This window comes from Coregonus lavaretus (genome assembly GCF_964263955.1).
Source record: "Coregonus lavaretus genome assembly, contig: HAP1_SCAFFOLD_553, whole genome shotgun sequence".
Lineage (NCBI taxonomy): Eukaryota > Metazoa > Chordata > Actinopteri > Salmoniformes > Salmonidae > Coregonus > Coregonus lavaretus.
This window is the reverse complement of record NW_028159156.1, coordinates 152,108-167,193: the sequence shown is the minus strand read 5'-3', so window position 1 is coordinate 167,193 and position 15,086 is coordinate 152,108. Positions and strand designations below refer to the sequence as shown.

At 46.6% G+C, this 15,086-nt stretch overlaps 3 protein-coding genes across 3 annotated transcripts in view; 2 read left to right on the top strand and 1 right to left on the bottom strand.

Annotated features, from left to right (window-relative positions):
• LOC311123216 (uncharacterized protein) overlaps positions 1-655 on the bottom strand; it is a gene marked incomplete at both ends in the record, with an annotated part of 5,712 nt that extends 5,057 nt beyond the window's left edge. Inside the window, one exon of the mRNA XM_084197476.1 lies at positions 599-655. Coding sequence (XP_084053602.1) covers positions 599-655 — 57 coding nt within the window. The remainder of the gene's footprint in view (positions 1-598) is intronic.
• Positions 656-691: 36 nt separating this feature from the next.
• On the top strand, positions 692-3,716 carry LOC311123215 (uncharacterized protein; the record flags this gene model as incomplete). The annotated part of the gene is made up of 2 exons (XM_084197475.1): positions 692-710; positions 787-3,716. The coding sequence occupies 2 exons, from the start codon at positions 692-694 to the stop codon at positions 3,714-3,716; spliced, it is 2,949 nt and encodes a 982-aa protein (XP_084053601.1).
• A 2,492-nt stretch (positions 3,717-6,208) lies between these two features.
• LOC311123214 (extracellular calcium-sensing receptor-like) lies at positions 6,209-11,519 on the top strand (the record flags this gene model as incomplete). The annotated part of the gene is made up of 10 exons (XM_084197474.1): positions 6,209-6,453; positions 7,545-7,723; positions 7,945-8,048; positions 8,338-8,517; positions 8,859-9,590; positions 9,801-10,010; positions 10,093-10,216; positions 10,399-10,592; positions 10,690-10,971; positions 11,076-11,519. The coding sequence occupies 10 exons, from the start codon at positions 6,209-6,211 to the stop codon at positions 11,517-11,519; spliced, it is 2,694 nt and encodes an 897-aa protein (XP_084053600.1).
• Between the last annotated feature and the right edge of the window lie 3,567 nt (positions 11,520-15,086).

Genomic DNA, 15,086 nt, shown 5'->3' with positions numbered 1-15,086 from the left:
AACAAGTAATATGTTATAATAGATATCTAAGAAGAAACATTGCAAGAAACCCAAAGTGTTTTTTCTGTGTTTGAATGAGGTTACAGCATCATATTGCCTATTTCTCAGAGCAATACATGACCGTAGGCTTACCTGTAAAGGCAGAGCGACTGTTCTTGTCTGGCTTTGTTGCTATATGTGACATGATGCTTAGAGTTGAAGTTGTCGTTGGTTGTGTTGCGCTCTCATTGAAACAAACAGTGCTATGGGTCTTATGTGAAATGTAAACCGTTGCCTTGTTTCTAACTTGTCCTTTTCCCCAAAAAAAATTTAATTTTTAATCACTACTTTAACATACCTTTTCTGTTCCTTTTTCACTCTGTGGTGCTTCTCTGTAGTAGAGAACTGACTAGGATATCCCGCCAGGTAAACCAAGACACCTCCTAAGGTTGCCTCATCCTAAAACATCCCAGTATTACATCATCCCACTGATGTAACTTTGTAAAAGAACTATTTCAAAATCAGAATGTTCCTTTTTTTAACTGCCAAAATTGATCTCATTTGACCATCTCTTCCGAAATGGATGTTCCCCCCCAAAAATGGATGTTCCTTCTGTTACCTGCACAGCCTCATTCTCCAACCCCCTCTCACAGTCGTATTTGGTGGTACATTCCATTCGTCTCTGTGTTGCGATTGGCTCGTGTTGGACGGAATGTGTCAGTTAGTCGTTGGTTGGCTTGGTGTTCTACGTAAGGCTGTGAAATGTTTGAACCTTTACTGACTGTCTAACTTGTCTGTTTTACATAGGAACGTCCCCCTTTGACCGGCCCAGGTCCCGCTCTGTGGAACTCCTCATCGAATCATCCGCCTCCCTTGAACATAGAGTTTCCACCAATCACAACAACACACGGGATAGGACCACAGAGCCTGACCAATTAGACGAGACCTCCTACCTGGTCATTGGCCGAGGAGGAGGAAGTGTAGATGGTGACTCCAAAGACCAATCACAGGACAGAGTCAACCCACCCACCAAAGCTGAGGACATTTCCTCTCGCCAAAGGACGTTGTGTTACCTGAGCAGCTCAACAAAGACAGAGAGCAACTGTTTACACTGTTTACCTACTGAGAGCAGACCAGAGACAACATTACTTAGTACAACAAACACCCCAGCACCTTCCTCCTCTTCTTCTTCCTCTGTCCCCTCTTCCTCTGTGCCCCCCCTCTCCCCACTCAACGTGGACCGGTCCGCTCTGCAGAGCCCCGTCTCCCTGCAGGACAGCACCATCTCACGACTCATTGATGCCGTATCCCTCGGCAACGACACCACCTGCGGCTCAATCTCCGCTCTGATTGGCCAGTTTGACCTCACCGCTGACCAGAATGACCTCACAACGAACTCTGACCCCCACGTCCTCAGTGTCATGTCCTGTCTGTCCCATCCCGCTCTCCAGGACTCCAGCACACCCTATAAGGTCACCATAGACTCTACCACCCCATATAAAGACCCCCCCCGCAAGGCAATGAACGGACCTATCACTCCTCGAAAGGCAAGCCAGACCCTTAACCACACGAACCAGAACCTACTCTCACCCCACCCCAAGACCTCCCACAACCCCCTTCTCTTCTCTAGTCCTGAGACCACGGAGCTGGAGGAGGTCTATACCATCCTGGATGAGGAGGTCTTGTCTCCAGTCTTTGTCTACAACCTGAGGGAGCAGAACATAGGCAACATACAGGCTGACTCTGAGGAGAGCACACCCATGGGAAGCCTGGAGCCCTCCCCAGCCAAGGTGCCTCCTCGCCTGGGGACAGAGGCCAACGGCAGCTGGGTGGGCTCACCGAGGGGTATAGTGGAGGAGACAGGACAGGGCTATAGGGGTGTGTGTGATCCTACAGGGCTGGGGTCAGGGGGAGAGTGGGGGTTGTCGTGGGGTTACAGGTGCCCGTCTGTCAACAGCACAGTGTCTGACCGGTTGCTGTTGTGCCAGGGGTCAGCAGAAAGTAGTCTGATGGAGGTGGAGATTAACGTGGACGAGGATCCACTTGAGATGACCTTGACCTTACCAAGACACAACTGCACCTGGGTCGCTACCAGCCCAACCAAACGATACGCCGCTCCCCAAAGCCAGCTTACCCAACTACACCCCTCTCCCCGGTATGCACCCCAACTCCAGCCCTCCCAGTGTCCTTCCCCCCTTAAACAGCCCTCCCCTCGCCACACCCCATCAATAACCCCTCAAACCCAGCCCTCCCTCTTCAAAAGGCCCCCTAACCCCAGCCCCCTCCTCCTGAACAGCCACCCCTCCACCCTCAGCAGGGCTGAGCTCTCCTTTGAGAACAGCAGAGACATTACCAGAGCCTACACCCAGCAGCACAGCTACAGTGGTCCCACCCAGCCCCAGACCAGGGGCTACCAGGGTGGTCCCACCCAGCCCCAGACCAGGGGCTACCAGGGTGGTCCCACCCAGCCCCAGACCAGGGGCTACCAGGGTGGTCCCACCCAGCCCCAGACCAGGGGCTACCAGCGTGGTCCCACCCAGCCCCAGACCAGGGGCTACCAGGGTGGGACAGGGGAAGGTCAGGGTCAGGGTGAAGTGTCAGCCTGCTTCCAGAATGGGTTGTCCTCCTCAGAGTGTCTGCCTGGTCTGTCTAGTATGTCTGGTTCATGGTCTGTTAGCCTCCCCAGAGACAGAGGCCTGTACTCCCCCATCTCAGACTGTGATGTGGCCTACAGCCAGCTAGATTACAACTGCTTTAGGCCCTCCACTGCCTCCACCCATCCACAACCCCAGCCCCAATCACAGACCCAGCCTCTGCCCCAGGCCCAACCCCAATCACAGACCCAGCCTCTGCCCCAGGCCCAACCCCAATCACAGACCCAACCTCTTCCCCAGGCCCAACCCCAATCACAGACCCAGGCCCAGCCCCAGCTCCAACCCCGATCTGGCCCCCCATCGCTGCCCCTCTTGGGCCCCACCCTTGTCCCTCCTCTACCTATCCCCAGACCACCCACAGCCCCCGGCCCCTGCAAGTCCAAGTCTCTGGGTGACCTGACATCAGAGGACATCTCCTGCAACTTCCACAGCAAGTACAACATCATCAGCCGCAGCTTCATCACCCCCAGTATGAAGGAGCGGAGGAGGATGAGGGGCCTGGGGGGTCTGTCCCAACGGCTGCAGTCTGCAGACCCCCTCACTGAGCAGCTCCGCAAACTAGTCACCCTGGAGGGGGATGACAGAGACCGGGACAGACCCCAGTCTCCCCAGCTGCCCCAGTTACCTCAGTTACAGATACCCCCCAAACCCTTCATTCCCCCATCACGCCCCTCTCCCCCCACAAACTTTGTCCCCGACACTCAGGAGGACTCTCCCCCCCTCCTTTCCCGCCGCCTCTCCTCTCGGAGCCAGAGCCGTGTGCGTCACATCAACAACCGCGCTCGAGAGCGGCAGCAGGAGGTTCTGAAGTCCCGGGGCATGAGCGCCCCCTCCAGTGTGGGAGGGGTAGTGCTGCGTACTAAAGCAGCAGCAGGCCAGAAACCCCCAGCTAACAGACACTCCACAGGCTCCTACATAGCAGGCTACCTGGACCAGCTGGAGGACAGGGGGCTGCCTGAAGGGGCGTGCACCACACTGGGTTACGGATATCACTATGGTGATCATTATCATGATGACTCTCTGCTGCCCACAGACTCCTGTATACAATCACAACCTGAGGTCTACTTCCTGCTCAGACTCTGAACCCACTTCCTGGTTATCACCTACATAGAATGATGTATAATGTACTTCCAGAACACAGAAAATCAGCTTCCTGCTTACAACTGAGAAAAAAACTAAAAAATAATCCTGGTTGGGCTGTCCAATAATGCTTCCAGATATAAAGTCAACTACCTGATTGGGTCTGACATTTTGTCTGTAAATGTGAAAATGGTTTCTGATCTTCTTTAAGTCCATGTCCTGATCAGAATGTTCTGTAAATGTAGTTTGGAACAGACTGTAAAACTACTTCCTACTTTGATTGTACCCATTTCCTGTCCTGCCTGATCCTGTAATTCTACTTCCTGTTCAAGCTAACTTCACCGACAATGAAGCAGAAAATAGGAAACTTTCCAAATGTGTTTTAATCTGAAGGGAAGTGTTGTCTTGGTCTTTGTTCATTTAAAATATGTATTAGTATTATCAGAGGCCCGCTGGGCACAGACGTCAATTCAACGTCTATTCCACGTTGGTTCCATGTAACTTCGTTAAAATGACGTGGAAACAACGTTGATTCAACCAGTGTATGCCCAATGGGGGGGCACTTTTAAGGGAAGGGATCTGTTTCATCCGAGATCCTCCTCAAGTCTTCCTTCTCCTCTAAGTGTTCTCTATGTTTGTGTTGTTTGTAAATATTCTACTGTACATTCGTTTTTAGCTGACAGTGTTGCTATTTAGTAGACAGTACAGCTGTTTTCTGCATGTTAAACGTGGACCAGCATGACTATGCATCGATCTATAGACATCACAGTGCACTACTATCTTTGTATAGAACAAGTAATAGTGGGATTGGATGCAATACAGTACATAGACAGTACAATATAGTACATAGACAGTACATTACAGTACATTTTTTTATTTTATTTCACCTTTATTTAACCTTACATTTATTTAACCTTACATTACAGTACATAGACAGTACAATACAGTACATAGACAATACAGTACAGTACAGTACATAGACAGTACATATACAGTACAATACAGTACATAGACAGTACACTACAGTTCAATACAGTACATAGACAGTACAATACAGTACATAGACAGTACAATATAGTACATAGACAGTACAATATAGTACATAGACAGTACATTACAGTACAATACAGTACATAGACAGTACAATACAGTACATAGTCTTGCTTGCTCAGACTTCTCGCTTTCTAAGATTTTAAACACTATCACATATATTAAACTTTTTGAGTTGAAATGCTTTTATTTTTAGAATTACTTTAACACAGACTGCAAGAGAAAGCAACAAAAAAAGTTGGGTCTGCTTATTAAATTTTTTCTTTTTCTGAGAAATGTTTACAAGAACAGAAACACACTGGAAAAGGTGTATACGGCTTTAGGGCTGGATCAGGCTGCACGATTTTATTATCCTTTTAAGTGTTAAACCCCCATCTTCTTTTCTTTGTATGGTCGCTCAGAAGATTAATGTGAGCATTTTCCTACCGATGCAATAAAATTCAGAAACTTTTGACACAGCAATTGTGTCTGTTTGTTTACATGTACTCTGTGTTTGTCTATTCTCTTCTCTCACTCTTTTATATTTTGATACTTTACTGTCTTTCTCTCCAGCTGTCTCACACACACGCTAATGGTTTAGGTATACAACTGCTCTTGCCATTGTATGTACACACCACACACACACACACACACACACACACACACAGCCCCCCCCTCAATGCCTGTGTTATTGTATCTTGCTGTGTGTGGATAATGGGTAGATAATGGGATAATGGAATGTAATTGCTTGTGAAATGAGCAGTAATGGAGATGAGAGATATCACACCTGTGACCATCTAAATCCTCGAAACTGTTACTTTGGAGATTTAATCACACTACGCCCTTTAATCCGGGTCCTTGTACCCCCCCATAACCCTCCCTCCTCAACCCCTCCCCTCCGTACTTCTATGGCTGGTTCAGCACAAAACTAAAAACGTATTGTTCACCCTTACTTGTCTTCCCGTGTCAAGCTATTATCCCTAACAGCAACACTCAGGAGGCCTGTTATTTAGGGTCTCAGTGTGTCATCTTGTTTACTCCGTGTCTTCTCTATGATCTCTGGTCATTATAAATACCCTCCCTTAACCTCCACTGGGCCAGATCAGGGGAGGCTGCTGTCAGACCCCGTGCTGGGAGATAGAGACTGGTTGCCTTCCGAAACAACTCTCAAGCTTGTCTTCACCTGACGGAGAACCCGCTGAGGCTGATGTGTGCTACATAACAAATCTGGGACCATCTTAACAGGGAGGAAGTCCATTACGTTTCCCACACCAGGCTGGATGTACGGACAGGGAGGATTTCTGATCACTGTCTTTACACTCTTGTGACTAATCTGTACGTTTTATCATTATAACTGTGCTGTAGCTTTTCATGTTTTTTACCAGTGTTTAGAAACTGCATTTTGGGGGGAGGTTTTGGTCTGGTCAACTTCCTGCCTGCCTGTGTGTGTCCAGAGGAGCTCCCCCATGTCCCTCTGGGTCCCCTGGCTGACACTAGCCGTTCCCCTGCTACTGCCCTGGCTGGTCAGGCACGGGGTAGAGGTGGCTCGTGCCACCGTGTGTTCACGATGGGACCGTTCAGTCGGTCTGGATGACCTTGGTCTATCCCAGGAAGGTGATGTGGTGATCGGGGGTGTCTTCCCCATCCATATCCTCCCCCCTGATCCAGACCGGAGCTTCACCCAACCCCCTGAACTGCAGTCCTGTGTCAAGTAAGTTCCTTTGTTTACTTCTGTTCTCTAACTTTTTTTATTGCAGTTTGACCTTTTCTTGCGTTTTTCTTTTCGAAGGTGAAGAGAGATTTTATCTTTGTTTATTCTTTTGATGGAGGTCATTTTTTAACATTTTATTTTGTAACAGCATTTCATTTTAGCAGGGCACTTTTCCTTCATTTGAATCATCTTTCTTTCAAAATGTTTTTCTTTCATGGAAGAGTTGATCTAAATGTTGTTCTCTTCAGAAGATTGAGGGTCACTGGAATGGAAAATAGAACATTTGTCTTTTGTTTTTTACACAGAATCATAAAATAAAAATGAAAAATCAAATGTTAATCGCTTTGCAGTCAATTTCAAATCTGATGTTAACAAATTGTCTGCAAAACAATTAACATTGCATTATAATATTTGTTTTCGTCTAACTTCTCTCCTCAATTCTAACGCGTGTCATCTCAGAGAGAGAGACTGACTTCTCTCCTCAATTCTAATGCGTGTCATCTCAGAGAGAGAGACTGACTTCTCTCCTCAATTCTAATACGTGTCATCTCAGAGAGAGAGACTGACTTCTCTCCTCAATTCTAATGCGTGTCATCTCAGAGAGAGAGACTGACTTCTCTCCTCAATTCTAATGCGTGTCATCTCAGAGAGAGAGACTGTATTTGCTTAAAGTCCATTGTTTTATCCTCAGATGTTGTTTAGCACAGTGCTCTCTTTATCTGAGTACAATGAGGCACGGCATATTTCTTGTAAATGCAAACACTTAAATAATCTTGCTGTTATAGAGTGTGGTATTTTTCCATTGTCAACTTGATTCTCAGTCTAGATGATAAGATTGATGTTCAAAATTAAATCCGTTTTTTAGTGCTGTTTGTTATGTTGAATGTTGTTTCTCCTCATGATCAATCACATTCATCTGATTACAGGGTTACATCATGCTCAATTACACATGTTGCATTTTGCTCTGTCATATCTCTCTCTCTCTCTCTCTCTCTCTCTCTCGCTCTCTCTCTCTCTCTCTCTCTCTCTCTCTCTCTCTCTCTCTCTCTCTCTCTCTCTCTCTCTCTCTCTCCTCACATCCCTGCTGTCAGTTTTCTTGAGGAATCGTTGAAATGGGTGCACGCACTGGTGTTTGCAGTGGACGAAATTAACCGTAACCCCTTCCTGCTGCCGGGGGTCCGGCTGGGCTACCGTATCCTGGACAGCTGTGGTCAGCACCCCTGGAGCCTGCGAGGGGCCCTGGCCCTGGTGTCAGGGGGGAACCTCAGCTGTGAAACCACAGAGCTTTCTAACCTCAAATGTGATTTTTAACCACTAACCTCAACCTAAGCATAACCTTTACCTAAAATGTTAATGTACTGAAAAGTATTTGCCAAATAGCCAGTTATATTGTGGAGATCCTACACTAAATGGATAGCAAATAGCTCATGTATACTACCCTGTCGTTCTGATTATAGAATCATGTTTATTTGTTATGTGTATCCTGTACAGCATGGCCATCTAGTGACTCCCCTGTTCCTCTGGTCATTGGTGATTCATCGTCCACTCAGGCCATCATCCTGGCCAGGACCCTGGGGCCATTCTCTGTACCTATGGTCAGTCTCTCTCTACACAACCAGGAAATAAAGTGGCGAGAAACATGATGATGCCATGATGCAATAATTCATCATGTTTCAGATAGCCTAGAATTTACTGAGAAATTAAAAGAGGGTATTTAGTACTTCATTAAAATGTGATTGAAGTTATTGTGTTGATCTGCCCTCAGTCTCTCACTACAACCAGGAAATACATAGCTAGAAATATTGCCATAATGCTTTAATTAATTATAATTCATCTAGTCTGGAATGTAGTGAGAAATGATTGATTGAATGGTGTTGTCCTCAGATCAGTTACCAGGCCACCTGTGGCTGTCTCAGTGACAGACAGGAGTTCCCTAACTTCTTCAGGACCATCCCCAGTGATGTCTACCAGGCCCTCACCATGGCCCGGCTCACCTGGCTCTTCGGATGGACCTGGGTCGGGGCTATCGCTGCAGACAATGACTACGGTCGTCAGGCCATGCAGGTGTTTCTTCATGTTTCTTTATCTTTAAATTGTTTTGTTGGTCGCTGCTCTTCTTTACTGAAGACACTCGTCACAGTTATTTATTATTATTTATTTTATTTATTTTTTGCAGGTGTTTCTTTATACTAACTTTGACTTGTGACTTTGACTTTATTAATTATTGGTCTCTGTTTACAGAAAAACTGAAGAAATGTAGAATTTACATAATACAAAATTGAGAAGAAAATGATATTATTTCTAATACTGGATACTGTTGTATTTTATTTTGAACTTCTACATCGGCTTTACATCAGTATTTTGACTCTTTGTCACGCTCCATGTGCTTCATATTTGATCCCCAGGTGTTTGAGGAGGCGGTTCGGGGGACGGGGGTGTGCCTTGCGTTCTTTGAGACCCTCAACCGGGTGAACCTGGTGAGGGATGTGGAGCGAGCAGCGGACACGGTCCAGGCCTCGACAGCACGGGTGATCCTGGTCTTCCTCAGGTACATTGACATGGGGGCGTTACTCCTGGAGCTGGAGCGGAGAAACGTGACGGACAGGCAGTTCCTGGCCAGTGAGGCATGGAGCACTAGCGGACAACTCCTACGGAACCCCGCCCTCTTTAACGTCTCTCGGGGCGTTGTGGGTGTGGCTATCCGCAGTGCACCTATGCCTGGCTTTGAGGCCCACCTTCGAAGTCTCCACCCCTCTCGTCGTCCCGGAGATGTCCTGTTGAAGGAACTCTGGGAAACTGAGTTTGGGTGTAGCCCTGGAGCAGCAGATGCACACAGCACGTCTCTGCTCCCCTCTCCCCTTCCTCCAACCCCCTCTGTGTCAATATCACACACCCCTCCTCCCACCTCCAGTTCCCCCCGTCCACGCCTGGCCTCCTGCAGTGGGGCAGAGACTCTGGAGGATGTGCAGAGCCCCTTCACAGACACCTCCGAGCTGAGAGTAACCTATAACGTGTACCTGGCTGTGTATGCTGCAGCCCACGCCCTCCACAGCCTGCTGTCCTGCCCCCAGAGAGACAGCCCTACGTGGGGCAGCAGCGTCACCTGCTCCCCTCCTCACAACATCAGCCCAGCGGAGGTGCACTGATCTATTGCATGTTCAGTAGACATGATTTGCAAACACTTCAATCAGTTGGGGGGGGGGGGGGGGGGATTACTTATGCCAATGTAACCTTTTTTTGTTAATTAAATATTAATGTCCACTTAATAGTTGCTATGGGGATATGTTTTGAGTTATTACATCATATTAAGAGTGTAATGGTCATGTTTGTGTCTCCTCTCCTCCAAGTTGTTGCAGCACCTGAACCTGGTTAACTTCACCACTCCACTTGGGGAGCCGTTCTCTTTCCGTGGCGCAGACATCCCTGCTGTGTACGACCTTGTGAACTGGCAGGCCACGCCCAAGGGGTTGCTCAAACTTGTCACGATTGGCCGAGTAGAGGGTTACAATATCCTCATCAACCAATCAGCCATCCAGTGGAACGCAGGGTCTAATATGGTGAGAAATACCATTTTTAAAACATGAACTGAATGGTTTTGTTCAATTGAAATTAATATCATTGCATGTATGGCATTTACAGGTGCCTGTGTCAGTGTGCAGTGGGAGCTGTCCCCCAGGCACCCGTGTAGCCAGGAGGAAGGGGGAGCCTGTCTGCTGCTTCGACTGCATCCCCTGTGCTGAGGGTGAGGTCAGCAACACCACAGGTCAGCGAACTGTGATGTGGGGGTATAATATCATTTAATATCAATGAAAGGGAATTCTTAATTAGCTGTGCCATTATTGACCTGATCTCTCTTGAATAATATATTATATCTTAATTAAGATTTATTAGATTGAATAGTAATTATGCTTTTCAATCATCATAGTAATGTGTTCAATCTCTCAGGCTCTCTGCAATGTGACGGCTGTCCTCTGGAGTTCTGGTCCAACGGCAATCGGACCGCCTGCATCCCTCGTCAGTTCGAGTTCCTCTCCTTCAACGACACTATGGGCGTCACCCTGACCACTGTTGCCGTGTGCGGCACTGTGGCAACAGCGGCTGTATTCATGCTCTTTGTGTACCACCGCCACACCCCTCTGGTAAGAGCTTTAATGAAGTGTTGAATCCGTTAGGGGATAAAATGGAGAACTCTTCTTCTATGGTGTCATGTACGTCTGACCCTTCTTCTCATTCCAGGTGCGGGCCAACAACTCAGAGCTCAGTTTCCTGCTTCTCCTGTCACTCAAGCTCTGCTTCCTGTGTTCGTTGGTGTTCATTGGGCGTCCGTCTGCGTGGGCGTGTCAGATCCGCCAGGCGGCGTTTGGGGTGAGCTTCGTGCTCTGCCTCTCCTGCCTCCTGGTCAAGACCATCGTGGTTCTGGCTGCGTTCCGCTCAGCCAGGCCCGGTGCTGGGCAGCTGATGAGGAGGTTTGGACCCAGTCAGCAGAGAGGGAGTGTCTTCCTCTTTACCAGTGTTCAGGTGAGAGCTTTAACGTTGAAATAACTTAAAGTCACCTAACTGAATTAATCAGTACTTTACTATATAAGAGTAAATTGTGTTTGTAATTGTGTTTGTAAACGCAGGTGATCATCTGTGCCGTGTGGTTGTCCATAAGTCCTCCCCTGCCTTACCGTGACCTAGGCCTCAAGGGGTCTAAGGTCATCCTGGAGTGTGAAGTGGGCTCTGTGGTCGGTTTCTCTCTGGTGCTGGGGTACATTGGTCTGCTGGCTTCTCTCTGTCTCCTCTTAGCCTTCCTGGCCAGGAAACTCCCTGACAACTTCAACGAGGCCAAGCTCATCACCTTCAGCATGCTGATCTTCTGTGCCGTGTGGGTGGCCTTCGTCCCTGCCTACGTCAGCTCTCCTGGGAAGTACGCAGACGCTGTAGAGATATTCGCCATCTTAGCTTCCAGCTTTGGGCTGCTGTTCTGCATCTTCGCTCCAAAGTGTTTCATCATCCTCCTGAGACCAGAGAGAAACACCAAGAAACACATGATGGACAAAGAGAAAGCACCAAGAAACACATGATTTAATATAATATAGTCTTCATTGTGTTTAATTAATCACATTGTAAAAACAGAACAAAGAAAGACATGATACATTGTATAATACCCAAGTTACATACTTTTCAGACAATACCAAAACAAGTTGATGGACACAAACAAACTTTCCTACCCTGCTTGTAATAAGTCAACAGTGAGTCAACACTTAGTACGTCTTGATCTGAATCACTACATGACTCTTCTTTACCATCATCAATAGACTTTAATGACATTCATTTCTCACCTGAAAGCCAGCTCTGAAAACACACACACCAAGTAATTTAAATTACATACGTTAATGAAAAGTGTTGTTAAATCCTTTCACATTTTATGAGGTGTGTAATTCTCTTCCCATATGAGGTAGTTTCTGGATATTTTAATTACATATCTTCGTCATATGCTAGGGTTAAATAAAAACAAATTCAAGCAGCTCCTTTGAAGTCAGAATGTTTTATTAAAAAAATTAATTGCTTTGATGAATAATTAATTCATGGGTGAATGAGTGTAGGAGCAGAATCCTTTAGAAGGAACAGGGATGTTATGCTGTTTTATTCCACATGATGTGATGATTCAATCAAAAGCCTTTTTATGCAGAAAACCACTCATTAGGGATAACCTACCCCTGGGAGATTAAAGCCACACACATATGCAGATGAAACCAAAAGCCTACTTAACAGCCCAAATAACTAAATAATGTATTATCTGATTGATATTTAATCACAGAACATCATAATTATAATCAATAGTAGATCACTGCACATCACTAGGGTACTAACAAAATGAAAAAATATTTTTGTAGCCATCAAACTCAAAACATAAAAGGTTCGCCTCCCGAGTGGCTTAGCGGTCTAAGGCACTGCATCACAGTGCTAGAGGCGTCACTACAGACCTGGGTTTGATCCCAGGCTGTGTTGCAGCCGGCTGCAACTGGGAGACCCATGAGGCGGCCCAGCGTCGTCCGGGTTAGGGGAGGGTTTGCCTGGCCAGGATGTCCTTGTCCAATCGTGCTCTAGCGCGCTCCTTGTGGTGGGCCGGGCGCATGCGCGCTGACTTCGGTCGCCAGTTGTTCGGTGGTTCCTCCGACACATTGGTGCGGGTTCAGCAAGCAGTGCGGCTTGGCGGGGTTGTGTTTTGGAGGACGCACGGCTCTTGACCTTCACCTCTCCCGAGTCCGTACAGGAGTTGCAGCGATGGGACAAGACTGTAACTACAAATTGGATATCACAAAATACAATATATATAAAAAACATAAAAGGTTCTTCTTTCCTTTCGGACAGAAGTGGAATCTATCTTGGGGTGAAAGAAATAGAATGTTGAAAAAGGAAAAACTTTACTTAAAACTATTTGAGACCATCATACTCTGTTACAATACCTAATAGCCTACTTTCCTTTATGGCCTCCTGTAGCTCAGTTGGTAGAGCGTGGCGCTTGCAACGCCAGGGTTGTGGGTTCGATTCCCACGGGGGGGGCAGTATGAAAAATGTACGCACTCACTAACTGTAAGTTGCTCTGGATAAGAGCATCTGCTAAATAACTCAAATGTAAATTTGTGTTGAAAGAGTGACAAGCAAATCCCTAGCAAGCAATAGTACTTCCACCTAAGATCAGCATGCTGAAGGTTATGAGCTTGGCCTTGTTGAAGGTGTCAGGGAGTTTCCTGGCCAGGAAGACCAAGAGGAAGCTGAGGATCGCCAGTAGGCCGATGTAGCCTAGCGACGCTCCAAACCCTGCTACTGACCCCACCACAAACTCATATACAATCTTATCATTATGGTAGCGTGTGGAGTTGGAGAGGCTGAGACCAGCCAGGCTGTGAGAACCAGGACTGTTCTTCTCTGCTGCCAAGCTGGTCTCGCCCCCGGGCTTAGAGGTCCTAAACACAGTCAGCATCACCATGGAGACACAGAGAACAAAGTTGATACCAAACGCTGCATGCCTCAGCTGACACGTCCATAGCCGGGGCCGACCAATGAACAGCGAGCACAGGAAGTAGAGTTTGAGTGACAGCAGAAGCAGGGAGCTCAGCTCAGAGTTATTGGCCTTGTGGTGTCCGAATGATGCTGCGATGATGTGTTGATAAGAAATCCGCTGACACTGTACTTGATTATAAAGGTTTATTATATCTAAGATTTCAGTATCAATTTACAGATTCTGCAGAATCTGGAGAGCAACAAACCCAATCTCAAATATGTTCACTCTCTCCTTCCTTTGTTCAAACATGGTATATATATATCCTATGCCCTATGTAACATAAGATGGCGTGTTTTGAATAGACCAATCCCTGGCCTCCACATAGCCAAATGTCCTCTGTCTTTGGGGGCCCCTATAGTAACACCTTCCAGATGTTTCAGCAAAGTAAGGTAAAGTTCATTTAACCAACAATATGAAAACCTCAGATACTAGGAATAGGATTATGACAAATAACAATTGTTATTACATCAGGCTTCTTGTGTAACTTTTAGCAATAAAACCAAGTTTATGGAGTGTGAACACATTTTTATGGAGTGTAAGAGCGAAAAAACTGTCTGGCAGCTTTCTTTCCAAATATCCATCAATCAATCAAGACAGTAAAATTCTCTCACGGCCCCTCTGCCCCAGGCGACCACCTAAGTACTCCAGATCAATTTATAAATCTTTATCAATGCATTTTAAGCTATGATGCAATCGAATACACATGAAAGCCTGAGAAAACAAAATACAATCAAAAACCCGTCCACATTCAGGCTGGTCGACCCTTCGGACCCTCCCGTGGATTCTCTCTGTCCCTGCCTAGACCCAATATCCCTAAGCGTCAAAGAAAAAAACTAAAAACATCTGAGGTCCCCACATGTACCCAACAACAGAAAACATCCTTCTTCAAAAAATTTATACAGAAAGAATATGACACAAATTATGTATTACACATGCAAATATGTATATATACATCATTGCAGACACTGGAATGTAGTCCACTACACTGCAGCTCCTCAGCAGTGTCGACTTTCAATGCAACGTCGATGATGGAATCTGAACATTTCCACACCGTCCTTGTTCAACTTCCTCCAGTCCATATCCTTTTCTGTACATAATGCCCTGAATCTTTTCTACAACGCCCGGAGAACTGCCCCCTTTATTCTATGTACCCAACGCACTAGAAGACCAGTTCTTAAAGCCTTTAGTCGTATCCTTATTCTAGTCCTCCTCTGTTCCTCTGGTGATGTAGAGGCTAACCCAGGCCCTGCAGCCCCCAGTATCACTCCTACTCCCCAGGAGCTATCATTTGTTGACTTCTGTAACCGTAAAAGTATTGGTTTTCTGCACATAAATATCAGAAGCCTCCTTCCTAAGTTTGAGTTATTCACTGCGTTAGCACACTCCGCCAACCCTGATGTTCTAGCAGTGTCTGAATCCTGGTTTAGGAAGGCCACCAAAAATTCTGAAATTTCCATCCCCAACTATAACATTTTCCGTCTAGATAGAACTGCCAAAGGGGGTGGAGTTGCAATCTACTGTAGAGATAGCCTGCAGAGCTCCATCATACTATCCAGGTCTGTGCCCAAACAGTTTGAGCTTC